The 17418-nt window shown below is 39.9% G+C and overlaps 1 protein-coding gene across 1 annotated transcript in view; it reads right to left on the bottom strand.

Moving 5' to 3' along the window:
* Positions 1 to 4258: 4258 nt before the first annotated feature.
* LIN52 (lin-52 DREAM MuvB core complex component) overlaps positions 4259 to 17418 on the bottom strand; it is a 41689-nt gene continuing 28529 nt past the window's right edge. Inside the window, exon 6 of the mRNA XM_082283481.1 lies at positions 4259 to 7173. Within this exon, the coding sequence (XP_082139607.1) occupies positions 7118 to 7173 (56 nt within the window). The 3' untranslated portion in view covers positions 4259 to 7117. The remainder of the gene's footprint in view (positions 7174 to 17418) is intronic.

Here is a 17418-nt window from a genome sequence, read left to right as displayed (position 1 = left end):
CCTCAGAATAATATTCGGCTTTGTCCACGCCGGTAACGAGAGCTGACAGGATCACTACGTCCATTTCTCTTCTAATTAGCACACTTCCAGCTCGGCCTGAGCCAGCAGCCAGAGAAAAGCGATCGGACAACCGTACCGAATCACAAACACAAAGAGGCCCATTCCCCGTAATTAGGTGAGACAATCCCTCAGTCTTTTCTCGGCTGGAGCTTGCCGGTAAGACTCTCGCTGTTTTGGTAAGTCCCAGCAACACAAGTTACACGTCTCCCCAGGACACTAATAAGCCCCTAATTGTCTTCCGCTTCACACGGCTCGTACCATAGGTCTGACTTGGGGGAATTCTTCTAACAAGCGGCAGCCAGCACTCCCTGCGCCACAGACGGACAGGGAGCCGCCTCTTGGGCACCGGCAGGAGAAGGGGGACAGGGAGAAACAGCCAGAAAAGCAATCCAGGCACTGGGGCTCAGCTATGTAGCATGGGGCCGGTGGCTGGGCATCAGCCACATGCTGCTAGGAACATGGGCCTTCTCCATCCTTTCTCCATCTCCACTGTCCACCTGCATGGTGGAAACCTGAGTTCAGCTCTCTAAACTCCAGTCTTATCCTCTGTCATGTCCAGCGGTACACAGGTCCTTGCGCTTCCACGCAGAAATGCACCATCAAAACCAAACATCTGACTGCAAAGATTTGGCTCGAGTCTCTGCTAAGGCTTGCTGGGGGCTGCCTTTAGAGAAGTGCTGCACCTGGCATGTGCTTTTCTCCAGCAAGGCCCTGCCATGGGTCGGCCCCAGAGTTTGGGCTGGGAAGGAGGATGTGTGTAAACAAGACCCTGTCAGTTCTTGTGTAAGGGAACATGTGCTGGGTCTCACAGGACAGGTTTCCTAAGATTCTCACAAAATTATTAAAAACATGAGTTGTGAGGTGGGTAGGAGACTGCAGCTCAAGCTCTCTTACCAAACAAGGCAAAGAAAGACACATAGTCCCTCTAATTTTCAACCTGACACTTTCTGCATAAACCATCAACCAAATATTTTTCAGCAAAACATTTTCCCTAATTTTTGAATACAAGCTCATATTGAGCAAAATATCACAGCTGATCCTGTTAAGGATACTCGTGGCCTGCAGATCCATTTGACTCCTGTGCAGCTGATTAAAAACTGATCCCTTCGGCAAATCAGGGCTCACCTTGATTCCTCCCACAACGGGCCTCAACAGAAGCAATTTCTCCCATTTTTAAAAGTGCTATTTGGCTTCAGTGCTCAAAGCAGGGGGAAAATCCTGAGACGGGATGACAAACTGATCCATGCAGTGTACAAGAGAAAGAAAGGTGCCATTGCTTTCCCTGAAAGGTAATTTGGGATAATCAATATACATATAGATCTATATATTTATATAAAAATAAATTCAAATTAGCTATAACTAACAAGTTACTTTAATACAGAGAGAGGAAAACAAACTGAAGGCCACAGAACCAGGCAGCCAGAGCATCTGTGCCCACTTGGGTCTCTCTGCTGGTCTCTTGTCCCTCATTCTTATGTAGCTGGTGAGTTCTCTTCCTGCCTTTTCATAAGCAGCCTGCCGCATTTAGGCCTATCGTAGTAAGTGGAAGATAGCAAATGGCAAATTTCTGCTGCTTCAAAATTAGCTTAAAATTCTGTGATTATGAAGAAAATGGTGCCTGGTATTTTTGAGAGGGAAATCCTCCCTCGCATGTAAGTATCTACACGCACAAAATTTAATTACCCCATATTATTATGCCTACTCACCAGCTATGGGCCACAGAGCCAGCCTTTCAAGTGATACAGAACCAAGGCAAGTACTTTGTCCTCACAGAGATCTGGTCAATAAATAAGGTGCAAGGTCATTCTTATTACCCATTTTTTCTACTAGCAATTAAGTAAGGGCTTTCAAGCTCAGCCCTCTTCCTCTTTTCTGTTCCTTACTGAGGTGTCTATAACAGAGACAGGCAGGGAGCGTTCGGGCTTCACTGGTCACTGATCTGTACTATAGGAATCAGCAGGCAGGGCAGAGGTCAACCACACAAACCCAACAAGAAAACGCCTATTCTGTACACTCATCAGCTGCCTGGAGTCAGTCATCCTCCTCAAAGAGACACGATGGAAAAGGTCAAGTCTAAAAACTGGCAGTTTCAGTGGAAGATGAAGTCAAAATGTGAAGGGATCCTGCCATGCTGAAAATCTAGCACAATCTAAATAAAACTGGCATTGTTGCACATATTCTATGCTGAATGTGGATTACACTCTATAGCAACTGGATCAGTCTGGATCTCTGGCTACTTAACCTTTTAGCTGTCTTTCTGTAGACTTTATGATTGGCCACAATTATTTGAATTCAGGATATTGCATTTCACATTCACATTTCCTGAAAGAAACTCAAAATACCGATGTAAAGATTGGCTTGCAGAAATAATGTGTTCCAAGAATCATAGCATTATGTAAAACCAAAAGGATCCAGTCTTCTTCATTTCCTTATCCCCGATTTTAGTTGTCTCTCTTTTTAGATTTTTTTTTTCTCTTTTCTTGCCTTCTAAAAATATCGAGGTGCATCTCTTATCAGGGCAATGCATATTTGGCATCACACATGCAATACCCTCTGGATGTATCTGGCACCCTGGATGATGTATATGCTGGGATGTGCACATAGGAGTGGATGTGGGTTTTGGTATTCTGTGGTGGGAAGGTTTTGCTATAGTGATATCAGAAATGTGTTTACAACATTTGCATCTGTTCTTCTAATCATTTTTATCTGCTCAGAGTTGTTGCTCCATGGGAAGTTTCTGTCCAACTATAATTTTCCTGGGCTGAAGATACAGAGACAACCTTCTAGAAAATTGTCTTTCAATGAATTATCATCTTCTACTAAGGATTATTTAATGACTTCTTCAAAAGTGTCAGGACAGACTGGCATATGAAGATAGGGGTACAACACTAAGAAGTGAGGATTATTTTCATGCTGTATCAAGTTTGCATGCGGTTTTCAGATAGTTCACTCAAAGATGTGACACATTTCCCTACTACAAGTATCCTTGTTGCTTGAGGTTCTTACTTAGGAGAAACTCAAATGTGAGGATGCTTGAAGTGCTTCTCTTGAGATTGTATCTCTGGTGTTTTTGAATGACTGCTGGTTCTAGGGGAGTGTATGCATTACTGTGGACTTTCTGCAACAGTAATTTGCAAGTTGTCTTTTTCTTTTGATTGCATATATCTAAAAATTTCTATTAGTTTAGAAGTACTACAGAAATTTTTATGAGAAGTTACTGAACTTGTGGGAGGCCAGGAATCCAGGATTTCAGATGATGTGACCAAGATGAAATTTACCTTTTTCACATACTGCATAGGCTGATGATGGAATTGCCAGCTGTCCATTCATCAGCATGGAATGGTTGGCATCACTGTCATTGTGACTTGGAAAAATTGTTGTTTGCTCAGGCTGGCATAGAAGACAGACAACTGAACATTGTGAACACAAGGAAGGTGAACATAACCATGGAACAAAAACCATAGCAGAAGCTGAAAAATCATGAGTAGTGCACAGACAGCAAAGAAGAAAAAATTCAAACAACTGTTCCTGACAATAAAAGAAATGAAAGGTTCAAAATGGAATTATCAGGTAAGCAGATTTAAATCAACTTCCCTCTCTAACTTTTTTTTTATTATTTTTAACCTTTTTTTGTATAACTGAATTATGGAACTCACTGTCCTGGGGCATTTTTCAGGTCAGAAGAACACACAAATTGGGACTAAAAAAAATTTATGGAGGGTAGGGTCTACTGTGGACCAGATTCAAATAAAACAGATTGCTAGATGCTATGTAAGTTACCCTAACACAAAATCACTGTGTAAGCCTTTTGTTTATATCCTTCCCTATCCTTCTACAACTGTTTATAAGCAAAGAGAAGATTACAGATAAGACGGGCTTGTGATTTGACTTGTGATAGCACCTAACATTTTTACATAACATAAAAATCAGTAAAACCAGAATAAGGTTCAAACACTACCTCCAAGATGGATTAGTCAATTTTCACTAATCTGTCGTTTCTAGGTGTCTTGTTGAGGGAAATATGAAGCAAAGTTGAGAACTGAGTTACAAGACTGTTACAAAATTGTAATTTTGTAATGGCAAAACTCTGAGTTAAATGGAATAACATGTTATTCAATTGCCAGTGCACACAGACTTTTATTTTGATAATAATTAACAAAACAAACAAAAATTTATTCTCAGTTGGATTAGATAGCAAAGCATTTGATAGTCCAAGACTGAAATGAATGGCCTTTATAACTGAATGTACGTAACACTGGCATTTAAAAGGAACCAAATAAATATTGAGTTTACTTCCAATAAACTCACAGTAACATCTAATATACCAATGAAAACACTTTATAAAACAGTGCATCAGCTTGATTAATATTACCAAATCTTGATTTTTTTACACTCTTCATTCCCATCAGTAACAAAAAGTCACTTGGATTTTCCTGTATAGATAACTGCATGGATGTCAGGAAGGATAGCATTGAAAGAAAAAACAGAGTTCAAAAGGGTATGAAATACCTTAGCAGCATTTGGATATTGACAAATATTTATTTACTGATGGGAATGGAACATCCACAGGCCAAACCCTGAGGTGGTGGCATGCAGATAAGCGAAGAAGAGCCTGAGGAATAATATTGCCTAAGTGGCCAAGCAAAAGCTTTAGCATCTCAGAGGGCTATTTTGGAAACACAGGCAAACCTCTGAGGTTTTCATTTGCATTTTATTAAACCCAAAAGCAATAACAGACAGAAAAAAATTCTCTGGCTAACACACAAAAATACATATAAATATTGCCAATAAAAAAATAACATCACTCACTCATCTCTACAGATGGTAAGTACAAAACCAAAAAATACCACAATTCTGAAGCATATGTTAATGGCTGCCTTATAGAAGGTAAGTAATGTGTATGATAAAAGGAGATTTTTCTTCTTCTTTTTTTTTTTTTTTTTAACATATATATGTTACTAAAAACTACCTAGAGTTCAAAATTCCTTACTGCAGATATCAGAAAATACACATACACTTCCAGGACAGGCTTTCATATATTTTCCTATATCCTCCTTTCAGATCTCAATTCCTTAATGTGTTGGACCAAGAAACCTCTATAAAATGCACAAACTCATACTGGTGGTGCAGATGAAGTATCCCATTTTGTCACATATGTGTACATATATTACATATATAGTATACAAACTTAAATTTGCATTTCAAATGTATAATTCAATGCTTAAGGCTGCATCAACATCAGTTTGCACCATCGGGTTTTTTTCTGTTCCTGAACTACCACTTTCAGCTTCTCTTCTCATTCATCTGTCTTAATTCTTTCTCAAGGGACGGAGTTCCTGTTAAGCTCAGCCCTGCATAAACTGTGAAGGACACAAATAACTCTGTTAAGTTTTAAATCAGGCTCCTGATATTCCTAAATTTGTGCAGGGTCTTTTCCAGGATATGGGGTTTAACTACTTAGTTAACAGGAGCTGTCCAAAACAAGCCTAATTCTGGCTGGCAATAACCAAAGCCACAGACTGCAAACCAAAGGGTCACCAACAATTTAGTAAAAATTGTCAGAAGTCTATTTGATTAAAAAAATCTCCCCCTCCTTATTGCACATGCACCCAAAAAGAGTCTCCTCTCTCTGCAAAGCCATAAAAATGCAGTGCTGTAAGGAGAGCCTGTTACATGTACTATTTCCAAATAATTTCTCCTCTCATCTGTGACTACAGCCTGAGAAATGACAAGTTTTGAAAAGCCTGCAAGGTAAAAATAACATTTCTAAATAGAAAACCCCCTATGCTCTTCATCCAATGTTTCAACATTATGTGGTACCCTAAAAAAGAACATACTTACTAATGCTTAAAATGTTGTTTTCTAGGAAAAGGAAAGAGGATGGAATGAAAAACATTATTCTCTTGCATAAAACAAAAAGTCTGAACATGCTCTATACTTCTTCCAAGGGCTGAATATGTAGAAGTGTATGAACAGAAGAAAAAGGCATTAAACTGTAAGAACAGTGTGCTGAAGCTGAAAGGGAGCAGCTCACAGACTTTTCTATCTTAAAAATTCTGGTTTTGTAGGAGAAGAAAATTTGGAAGTGTTGGTTTATAAGCAATTAAAAATACCACAAAACATTATTTCTAGAAATGTTGAGATCCTGTATAGGCAGACCATCCTCACAATGTGGCTGACAATCCTGTTGCCACTTCTTGGAGTGATAACTGAAAACATTACCATCTTTCAACTTTATAACTCTTTCCAGTTTCTAGCTCTGCAAAGAAGCAAAGAATTGCAGAGGGCTGACAAAGCTGTTTCTTTGTGTACTGGCCAAAGCTTCTGTGAGGACATCTTCCTTGAGGACACAGTAACATGCCTTACTCCCCGTGGTCTGTTAGTTTCAATTTCACTTAGAGAACCACTTAGCAGTGAAATGAAGCTCCTGGCATACCAAAGGTCTGGAGGTCTTCCTCAGAGTACCAGACGTGCTTCTCTGAAGGCAGTGAGCAGCTGGAATCTAATGCAGAGACTGCACTTGGCTTCTACACTAAAAGCACATGCTCCTGCTGAACTGGCGCTCTTGGTCAATCCACACCCCAAACTGTGCTCAAATCCTTCAGCACAGGAGTTGCACACAGGAAATCAATGCATCTAAGACAAAAGACACACAAAAGGGTCAAGGCCTCGTGATGGACACTGGCCAGTGTCAGATCTGCTGTGTACCTCAAACAGGCTGCCCCCGAGAGCAGCTGAATAAGGACACTGACTTCACTTTGAACTGCTGGTTGAAACAGGTAACTGTGTCACAGCATGTCAGGGTCAAGTCCTCCTGTTGGACATCCTATGGTCAGATGAAGTCTGAATTCCAGTGCAACCAACTGCAGTCCTTGTGACCTGTGCATATCGTACGTTTTCCCCCATAAAGAGATGAGCTGTGGAAGCAAAAGGAGATGTTTGCTTCTGAAGGTCTAGAGCAAGAGCTTTGTTCTTCTTAGACGTTCTGGGCTTCATCTGGATCCGCAGTACATAAAATGACCTGGTTGGGGTATTTTCATCCAAACGCTAGATGCAGCTACTTTTTGGGTTTTTCTAGGATGTTCAGGAATTTCCCTCGAGTCATTTCTCTAGCTGAAATCACAACGGAGGAAAAAGAAATCAGTATTTTTTTAAAAAGCCAAGAAACTCAAACAATTGTATAATTTGTATAACTGTATAACATAATTTAACCATAGGAAAAGAAATTCCTTTAGATTTGTGCTTGTACAAAAACTAAGAAATTTTTTTTATCTATTAAAGTGGAAAGTAAATAAAACTGCATTTCAGCTTGAATTCCTGACATCCTACAAATGCAGGCAGGGTCTGGAATCTTCTAAACTCAGCAGTAATTCCCACAGGCTGTCTCATTACATACAATCTATGCTTTCTATTCCTACTGCATTATGCTCTTGCAGCACCTCCTTTTCTCTGTACTATCTGTCTCTGAATGGTGAAATCCAAATCTCCATCACTCTATCTCAGCACAATTGTTCCTGTATGTTATAATCTGTCAGAGATTATGGAATTCTCTTTTTCTCCGTTTCAAGATTATTGGTCCCTGGATGATGTGGTCTTCAACAGAAATTAGGCAGCATTTTCTCTCTCTCAGCAGTGTCAGTCCCTGGATGCTGTAATATAATGGGGTTCATATTCCTTCAATGCAGTTCATCTATGGATAGGGTAATAAAGTTTATAGAGCTTTGGTCTTCTCTTTCTCTCTGCATTGTCAGTCCTTTGATGTTTAATACGGCAAGGCAAGGCAAGGCTTATATGTCTCTCTCTCACTCTTGGGACCATCAATCTCTGGTAGCTGTACTACAGCAGGGTTTACACAGCCACTTTTCTGCATGAGACATTTCTGACTTGAGAATCCATAAGCTCACAAGCTGGCAGAGCAGCCCTAATACTATTTGTGCCTTGCAATAACAATACAATGCATCAAAGACACCACCATTAGCAACTGAGGCTTGGAGAAAGACAATCTTCCCAATGGTGCCCCTCCAATTCCTTTGAATAAAGGTGTAAGCTTTGTGCTGGACTGGCAGGCATCAAAACATGGAGGGTTTTATTCACAGGAATGCTGAAAGCATGCATGTTTCCCACACCTAGCCTCCAAGACAGTCTAGAAGGAGATAGGAATTAATTTTCTGTTTTATCCATTCAATTCCTGACTTCCTACTGAGACAAACATCAGAAATCAAAATTAGCATAAAAACTGGAGATGGGTTTGTTGTTGATGTTGAGTTTTCTTTTGACATTATTGATTATCTGTCAGAACAGGACTAAAATATAATAAAAATGTTCAGCTTACAATACTCAGTGTGCACTCAGATAAAGACATTTTGTTATTGTTTACATGAAAGTCAGAATTTTTGTCTTTTAAAGCCTCTTCTTTAAATTATTACATTCTAATTTGTTTACACAAAATTTTATCATGAGGTGTAAAACTGCAAAACAATTAATTGTATGTAAAAGTATGTAACCTGTCTGTTACATACTGATACTTGTAGGCTGCAAAGCCTATTGTCCTGAGTGGAACATGCTTCAGACTGGCTGCAGGTTCAAGCAGATCACTGCACTATTTGCCTCATGCCTCCAGCTGTGAGTTATATCACCTGGGATCCTGCTTCTGATTCACAGCATGAATTATCACGAAAGTACTCATTTGTACCTCTACCTCCCCAGCCCCAAGATAACTTGTATGTTTTAACTGCTGCTGAAGTGACACAGGGATAGAGGGTACTGCAGAAGAACAGAGTGAATTGGTATTTTGCCAGGAACTAAGTTGTTATGCACAAAGAACATGACTAAATAAAGCTGAAAGATTTTTAAAATTTCAGCTTGGAATAGATTCTTAGCACTGAGTTCTTTGACACCTCCCTGCCTTGCTCCCACAATAGTGCATGGTTTTAAAACACTCTTAACAGAGAGAAGCACAAAGCTGAACTGTAGTTGATAAAGTGGAAAGTTTTCCAGAGTGCAAGTCCCATACAGGAGATATACGAATGCATGTCAATTCTGTTCCCCCAAAGAGGGCTGCACCCTATAAATCAGGCAGAACATAGACTCCTTCTGTGCGCTCAGTGAAATTACTGTGGCTTGGAGGTTGCTCCAGAGCACGTGCCTGCCTGTTCACTTGTCATCGGCGATGTTAACATTTCTGATTAATTCACAGACCTCTCATTTTATTCTTCATTCCTTTATCCTTGCTATCCTGTTCTGCTGCAGCTTAAAGATTCTTACCGACCTGCTACAATAATCATCACCCGCTCCCCCCCCAACCTGGTGAAATTGTTTAGTGATGCCAACCGCGCTTTTAATTTGCAAGACATCAGACACAGAGGTAATTTATACCAACATCTGTTCATTTCTGACTTCTGAAACAAACTCGCACATGCTGCTACAAAATCCCATTAGGAGCAGGAGACAGCCTTCTGCTATTCTGTATTCCTCGTCTCCTCACAGACTCAGGCTTGCACCAGGGCTTTATCTTTAAAGATATGATGCCAAACTGAGAAAGAAAAAGGATCTTATATCTTTGTATATGTATGAAAATGGCCGGGAAGAAACATCCTCATTTGACAGAAAAATCACAGCCAAACTGAGGGCAAGTTTCCACAACATTAACAATCTTGTCTCCCCTGCTTCAGCTGCTTCCCTTATCTGCCCAAGAACCACAGTTCAGTGTATTCCTGGTAAACACAGGCCAAATTTTTATTACATGGTACTGTGTTCAAACATCTTGGCTATTCCTTCACCTTTGTTTCTCTTTAATCTGCACTGGAGTATGATTTGATGGATTTTGCACAGTAAAAGGCTCTAATATTAAACTGACTTCTCTGCTCAGTATTGCTGCTGAGAAATGAATTCTTAATAATAGGAATATCATTTCCACTGGGGTCTTATGGAGCTTGTTGGAGTGAGGGAAGAGCTCGTGAATGAAGAAACCATCATCCACATTCCAAATACGATTGAAGGCTAAGAGAGATGGTAAAACCAGCTTTAAGCAACTACCCAAGGGACCAGCAGAAGCCATCTGAATAGTAGATAGAGGTAGATTTTTTTAATTAAAAGGTTGGACAAAACTATAGTGAAAACCTCAGGGATTTTTTCTTTACAATGGTTGTTTAAACCATGGACTTCAAGGGAAGAGAAGGTTTGAGCACAGGTTTCATTGTACCAGCAAACACACACTACAGAGGCTGCGCAGCACGAAACAGAAACATGAATCTGCATGACAAGTCACAATTTACAACCTTGCCTATGCTGTGCATCTACTACAATAGAAAAATCAACAATGGATACCATCGCAATAGCTTGGGTACAAATTAACCTCACCTACTAGGGAGGAGGAAGACACTGAACTCCACAGAAAAAACCACTTTAAGATGATATCAGCACTGCTTGCACTGGAAGTAGTGCTTGAATAAACCCTTTCAGATAAATGTATTGAAAAATGGTATCAGGCTATTATAATTAACAGAGAATGCTGTACTGTAGGAATTAAGTTTGCTGCCTGGAAAGATCTGACAAGCAGATCTCAAGAACAGGTACTGGGTAGGAAAGGCTGGGGCTGAAAAGAGGAGGAGACATTTCTACTCAATAGGGGAGCAGAATAAGGTTTAATATAATCTCCTCTTTAGAACTTCAATCCCTCAATCCCACATTTAGCCTTGTTGCCTCAGGCTCTGTTTTTACTACAATTGTCCCCAAGCTGCCTCTCTGCAGTAAATTTTGTAGTTGCTGGTTGAAAAGATTCAGTAGTACAGATTGATTTCCTACAAGTGAGGAGATGAGGGATTACCAAAAGCAGTCCTGGTTAACAAGATTGGGTGCAGAATCTCCTGCTAGAGCAGCCCACTCTGCCAGTGCTTTGCATCCTTTCACTATGACATATGGGTTTCATTACACAAAGATTTTCCTGATTTTAACTTGGAGGCGATTACATTGGAAACTCAGAGCTATCTTTACATCTGTAGCAATTTAAAGGTTAAGTAACTTTTAATCAAATGACAAAGACTCATAATGTTTTTTCCTCGATTGAAAATGAAAACTGCTGTTCCGGATATTCCTTCCAGTGACAATTTAATTAGAAAAAACCACTGCACTGGAGATTGGGGTCCAGCCTGATTGCTCCCCATAAAAAGCCTTCTCACACATACGGCAGCACAGGACACACTGTGTCATAAGGTCTGGATAGCCAGGAAATAATGGAAGGATTTACTGCTTTAAAATCAGCAAGGAAAACAGTGATTTATACTTACATAAGCAACTTTCATCCAGGAGAATCCCTAAGCAACACACATACGTGCACACTTTTTAAACACAATATACACTTAAATATATCCACGACACACTTGGGGATAAGATATATGTGACAAACTGTATTTATCACACATTCATCATGAACATTATATCTTCACTGCTTACTACTTCTAGGCTTATCTAAAAATCTCAAAACAAAGCTTGCAAGTATCTTCAAATTATAGATACTTTAATACAAAGTCACTTGCTTGAGAAGCACTTCTTAGCTTCTCTCCCAGATGTACAACTTATGGGAAAAATTTGACTGTGATCCTTCTCTGACCTGAAAATATAGCTTTGCTGAAATCTAAAGGTCTTGCTACTAATAAAACCCAGAAATACAATTAATGTTTTTAGCTCTGAAATGTCTTGCAGTGTCACATTTTGAATGCCACATTCTTGCCTACAAAAAGGTTATCTTAGGCACTGTTATACTTTGTTAGCTTATCAGTTATTCCTCCCATTCAGTTATATTTATGGTAACTAAAGAACTTGTTTTTCAGCATGGAAGGATTCTTTTAAAGTACTAATCATGCACTCTCAAACTACAGCTGTGTCCTTGGACTACATAGAAAACAAAACTGGAAAGGTTTATTTCTGAAGCACTGTCAATGGAATTTGCCATTTTAGGGCAAAGAATATGAATTACAGAAAGACAGCAGAACACTTCTCTGGTTTTTAACCTTTTATCACAAGAGTCTGTTGCATCAGAAATGATTTCTTATGTGCTAAGATACAATGTTAGGATAAGAAGACACAATGATTCTTTTTCTTAGTTGGCAGGGCATAAAAAAGGCCTAGAGGAATTTGCCTGTGAGCAACTGTGGGAGTGACTGAATTTATGAAAGCCAATTGCAAAGTCACATCTTTTAGTTGGGCTCAACTTATATTGCATGCAGACAAAAAATAAAAAAATAAGTCAGGGGATGAGGGTTGAAGGCAAAAACATAATTTAAAATCAGCAAAAATATTTAAGATTGACAATATTACTGAACAGCCCTCAAAGAAAAAAGAGGCATATGACAGACAAGACCAGGAGAATATTATTACCCAGACAACATAATCTGAACTTCCATCAGAGAAAGAGAAACTGGGCCATGCAGATCTATCTCAAACCAGACCCCCAAAATCCTATCAATACCTGGCACCAGCTCACTCCTCTTTCTTCACAGAAAGAGCTCCAATTACTCTGCTATCTACTGTGTACTTCCTAATATAAGTGTCAAATGAGCTGCTACTTGATGACTGTTGGCCTTTGATGAATACTTACCAGTGAATGCTACCCCATGCCCAGTTTCAGCGAGAGCTGAACAACCATCTCAGGAGAGCAGTGGCTAGTGAAAACAAGGTCAGTCACCTTCACTGGAGGCACAACTGGCACATGCAGAGACTCCAAGCTGTGCCTCAGGAACAGTTACACTGACACTGAAGACTACTGCAATCACCTAACACTCATGAAACACATTCCTCAGGTAAGATGACAGAATCAGCATAAACCTCCAGGTGGAATAAGCTTGCATTACCATGGCATCTCTCACTAATCAATATCAAAGCACTTGCAGAGTTTATCAAGCTTTACAACATTCTTGAAACATACAGTGGTTTAATTCCCACCTTACAGATGGGGTTACAGCCTCAGTACAGACTGTTGTGCTTTCATCCCAGCCAGCAACCAAGCCCCATGCAGCCATTCACTCACTCCCTCACCAGCAGAATTGGGGAGAGAATCAGAATGGTAAAAGCTGGGAAACTTGTGGGTTGACATAAAGACAGTTTAACAGAGAAAGCAAAGCAAAACAAGGAATTAATTCACTGCTCCCCATGGGCAGGCAGGTGTTCGGCCATCTCCAGGAGAGCAGGGTCCCATCACACATAATGGTGACTTGGGAAGACAAACACCATCACTCTGAACATCCTCCCCTCCTCCTTTTTCCTCTGACTTTCTACACTGAGCATGATGTCACAGGGTCTGGAATATCCCTTTGGTCAGTGTGGGTCACCTGTCCCAGCTGTGTCTCCTCCCAACATATACCTCGTGCCAGTGTGGCAGTACAGAAAGCAGAAAAGGCCTCAGCTCTGTGTAAGCCCTGCTCAGCAATAACAAAAACATCCCTGTTACCAACCTGTGTTCAGCACAAATCCAAAACACAGCCCCATATCAGCCACTGTGAAGAAAATTAACTCTACCCCAGCCAAAACCAGCATAAGATGTATGCTAAAGGAGTCAGCAACTGTGCTAGAATTCAGGCTCTGAAAGATGAGCTCTGTCAAGTCTTGCTGCAGCATTTTTAAATAATAACACCCCCTTGGTACAAAACATCACCATCCTTCCCTTGGTGAATGAGACAGCAGAATGTGCACTTTATGTCAGCTGTATTTTACTGTCTGGCATGGCTTGTTTTGAAATGCCAGAGAAGGTGAAAGCTTGCACAAAGCCAGGCTGTGAGTTGGAGCAGGTTAGGCACAAGGACTGCTCCTCCCAGTGTGCTATAAGAACAGTCCTCTCTGACAGAGAAGTGGTAAATAGCTGAGACTGATAAAGTTTTAAACCACTGAAACAGTTTAGTGAGTGTTTTAAGGCTAGAGCCTTAAGAATTGTAATCAAATACCTAACGCTTTCCTGAATTATGAAATCCTTATGTGACCTCTTTCCACCTTGGTTTCTCCACACATAGTAGTCATGGTTTATCTTATACCTGTAAGAGATCTCAGAGATCATTCAGGATCATCCAGCAGTGATAACAGATCTGCTTCAGATTAATAAATCCTCTAAAATGTTATTGTTGCTATCAATAAATAATAAAATTATATCTGCTCTAAGAAAAATTAGATTCCTTCTCTGCAGAATAGTTTACCTTGTTCTCCTAACCGGATTTCCCTACCTTGCAAGGAGGTTACCATTCTGTTTGCATTCCGTTGCAAACTGTGATGTTCACAGAGCTTCGAATGCCAAAACTCCCAACAGTATTCATTCACGTACAGATGGGCAAAGTCAGTCAATGAAAAGGCTCAAAGCAAGGTGCAAAGACGACCCTGCCAATGACTAGGGAGCTGCTAAACTTATATCCCAGGTCACAGATACTAGGATGTGCAGGTATTTTGCCCTGAGTGACTCTCATATTACAGTAAACTCTTACAGTACCTCCCAATTCTAGTAGCTGCCTGCAGCCAATATCCTGTAGGGCCAAAGATCTGATCCCTTTGACCCCCAAAGCAGGGAAAGAGTTACATCTTCTCTCTGCAAAGCCAATAAAAGCCTCTTGATTATAATTTAGATAAGAGCCACTGGATTGAATAATAATGTCTGAAACTCCCCTGGCTGTTTCACCTTGAGACGTCCATCACTGGGTTAAACATGATGCTAATTGCATTTGGATTGATTAATTTCTCTCACTCCTGTCTATTCGAATAATGCTTAACAAAATAATCACAGCACCCAGAGCCAAATCTTCTCCGTCAAAGGAATGAAGCCATCAGAACCAGCAGAGATGAAAGAAATGAAGATGACCCGTAATTACTGCTACGGTGATATCATTACCATATTACAGAAAATGAGTGTACGTGGGGGGAGCGGGGGCTGCGATTATTATTTATTTTTTAGTGGAACCTCACATCCCAAGAATACAGCTCCAACACAGTGAGTGGAGCATACAGAAATACAGAACTAAAAAAATATTGTGCATTAAATTGCAAAATACAGTGAACACTAGGACTCCTGATGCATCAAGCATCCTGTACTGTGAGCTGCTGTTTATTTACTTCACTATTTTTTCATTGCAATAATATTTTGTGCATGACTAGCATAGAGATTTAAGATGCCTCTTTTCCCAAAAAGATCCTCAAGGCCCTGCAGCAGAACTCACCCATAACCTTGATGCTAAAGTCATTCTCTTTTAATATTATTACAAGTCTTCTTATTTTCAATGCTGGCATTCAGATTTTTGAACCACAAGACCTAATTTGATGCTCAAAGAAAAGCTATTACGCAAGAAATTTTTATTCTTCAATGCTGATTCCTCTCTGAAGGCAGTTACAAACTGCATCTCCAGCCACAGTAGATCACTTTCAACCATTCAATATGCTGGTTCTGTAAAGATATCAAATGTATCAAGTCTGGAAGAATTTAAAGCAGGATTTCAAAAAAAAAGAAAACCAAAAAACCCCAAACAACCAAACCCACAACCCTAACATACAAACGGAAGGCCTTCTGCTCCCTTTATTCTCCAAAATACACTCCCAAAGCCCCTATCATTTGAGAAACAAATAAGCTTGGCAATTGTGTAAGATCTACAGACACCTGTGCACTGCAATTCTAATTGTGGTTTATACAGTTCACTTCTCTCAGTGCTCCTTATGTCTGCCCCCTAATCTCAGACCAAAGACAAAAAAAACTACACACAACTAGCAGCTTAAAATATTTATTCTGGAATAAAGCCAAGGCCAAATACACAAGAAAATTTCACACGCCAAAAATGTCAAGACCTAAAACCAGGCACTGACTCAGGAAGCTAATTAAACACAGAAAAATTATGTTCAAGTATCTTGTAAGGCTGAAATAAAAAAAATTGAGTTATACTTCTAATATTAAAAGCAGTAAGAAAAGCAATTTTGCATCAAAGTTGAGGATATTTTCAAATATACCAGAAAGGTACTTTACTAGCATAAGTTATCACTGGAAGAGCTACAACTTGGGAGAGTTCTGACCACCAAATCCCACAGATGTTGCAGCCAAACAGCACAACAGGGTGTTTTTACAAGAAGCACTCTAAAGGGCCTTTTTCTACTTGCTTGTACCAAAAGGAAAATAATCTTTCTGGCTTCCAACACCTGCAGTGGATCAAGAGTTCTTGATAATTTAGATTTTCTCACCACAGTATCTCAAGGAAGAATCTTCTTTACCAAACACCATGGAGAAATGAGATCAAAACCGTTTCTTCAATAACTCCCGGGCATAAAACACACAAAGAAGCTCAGCAAAGAGGTCAGCGCTGAACATACACATACAGCCAGGTATGAAAGCATTCTGGAGGTGAATGGACCCTTCTCAGAAGGCACAGGGGCAGAAGTGCTGCCCACACTCCCACAACACAGTGCACCCAGATGCAGTGCCCCTGCCTGCGCTGGGGAGCACATATTTACTGCTGGGAGCAAAGCAGGTGAACCCTGAAAGTAACAATTTTTTCAAGTTTTATCAGTGGCCAGGGCATGGAGGCCACGGCCAAATCTGAGCCCAGGAGCCAATAGAAACAAAGGGATTAAGAGTTATTAGGAGCAGAGAGAATTACATATTTACAGTACAGTTACTGAAAAATAATCGTGTAATGATTATGTAAGTCCCTATATTCGTTTTGGCTAATAACACTGGGATACAAGCTGTATGGTTATGCAAGCCAGGGCACACAAATCCAATCTGAAGACATCAAGGTGTGTTTACGGGGAGGCTTGCAGCGCTGGATGAAGAGCAGTACAGCTTCCTTGACCTCCAAAAGGCAGAAACTAGCCTTTGTCAATAGGTTAGCTAATGGCCTGAACTGTGAAGAAGAACTGAATTTTTAAATTTAACTTCTGTCAACAAACTTAATGGAAAGAGATATCTAGATGGAAGAAGCTCATAATATGGTAGTCTGTATTTATTTGTCCAGAAGTATGTCTTTACTTTAAAAAGCAGACTAAATCTTTAAAATGTTTTCTAATCCCAAGATTTCTTATTGAAACATCTTTCCATTTAGATGACTGCAGCCCTTGACACAACAATGAATTATCAGTATTGTAGGCCTCTATGAAAAGAAGATTCATGGGTTTTGACTGAAAAATATTATTTGATTTACACATGAATTAAACCAAGATTCATTTTGCAATTAGTATTATATAATACATTAAATTACATAGAAGACTTCCAAAATTTCCAAAAATCAGACAAGGTCTGTATGGCCAAATATATGCAAATGACTGAAATCTCAGTGTTCCAAGGTCAAAGTCTCAGGCTTTGTTAAGACAGAATTATGGAAGAGCAGCAATATGCAGTTTGTGGGC

Source organism: Coloeus monedula (genome assembly GCF_965178545.1).
Source record: "Coloeus monedula genome assembly, chromosome: 6".
Classification (NCBI taxonomy): Eukaryota; Metazoa; Chordata; class Aves; order Passeriformes; family Corvidae; genus Coloeus; species Coloeus monedula.
The sequence above is the reverse complement of the archived record's forward strand: the minus strand, read 5'-3'. Positions and strand labels throughout refer to the sequence as shown.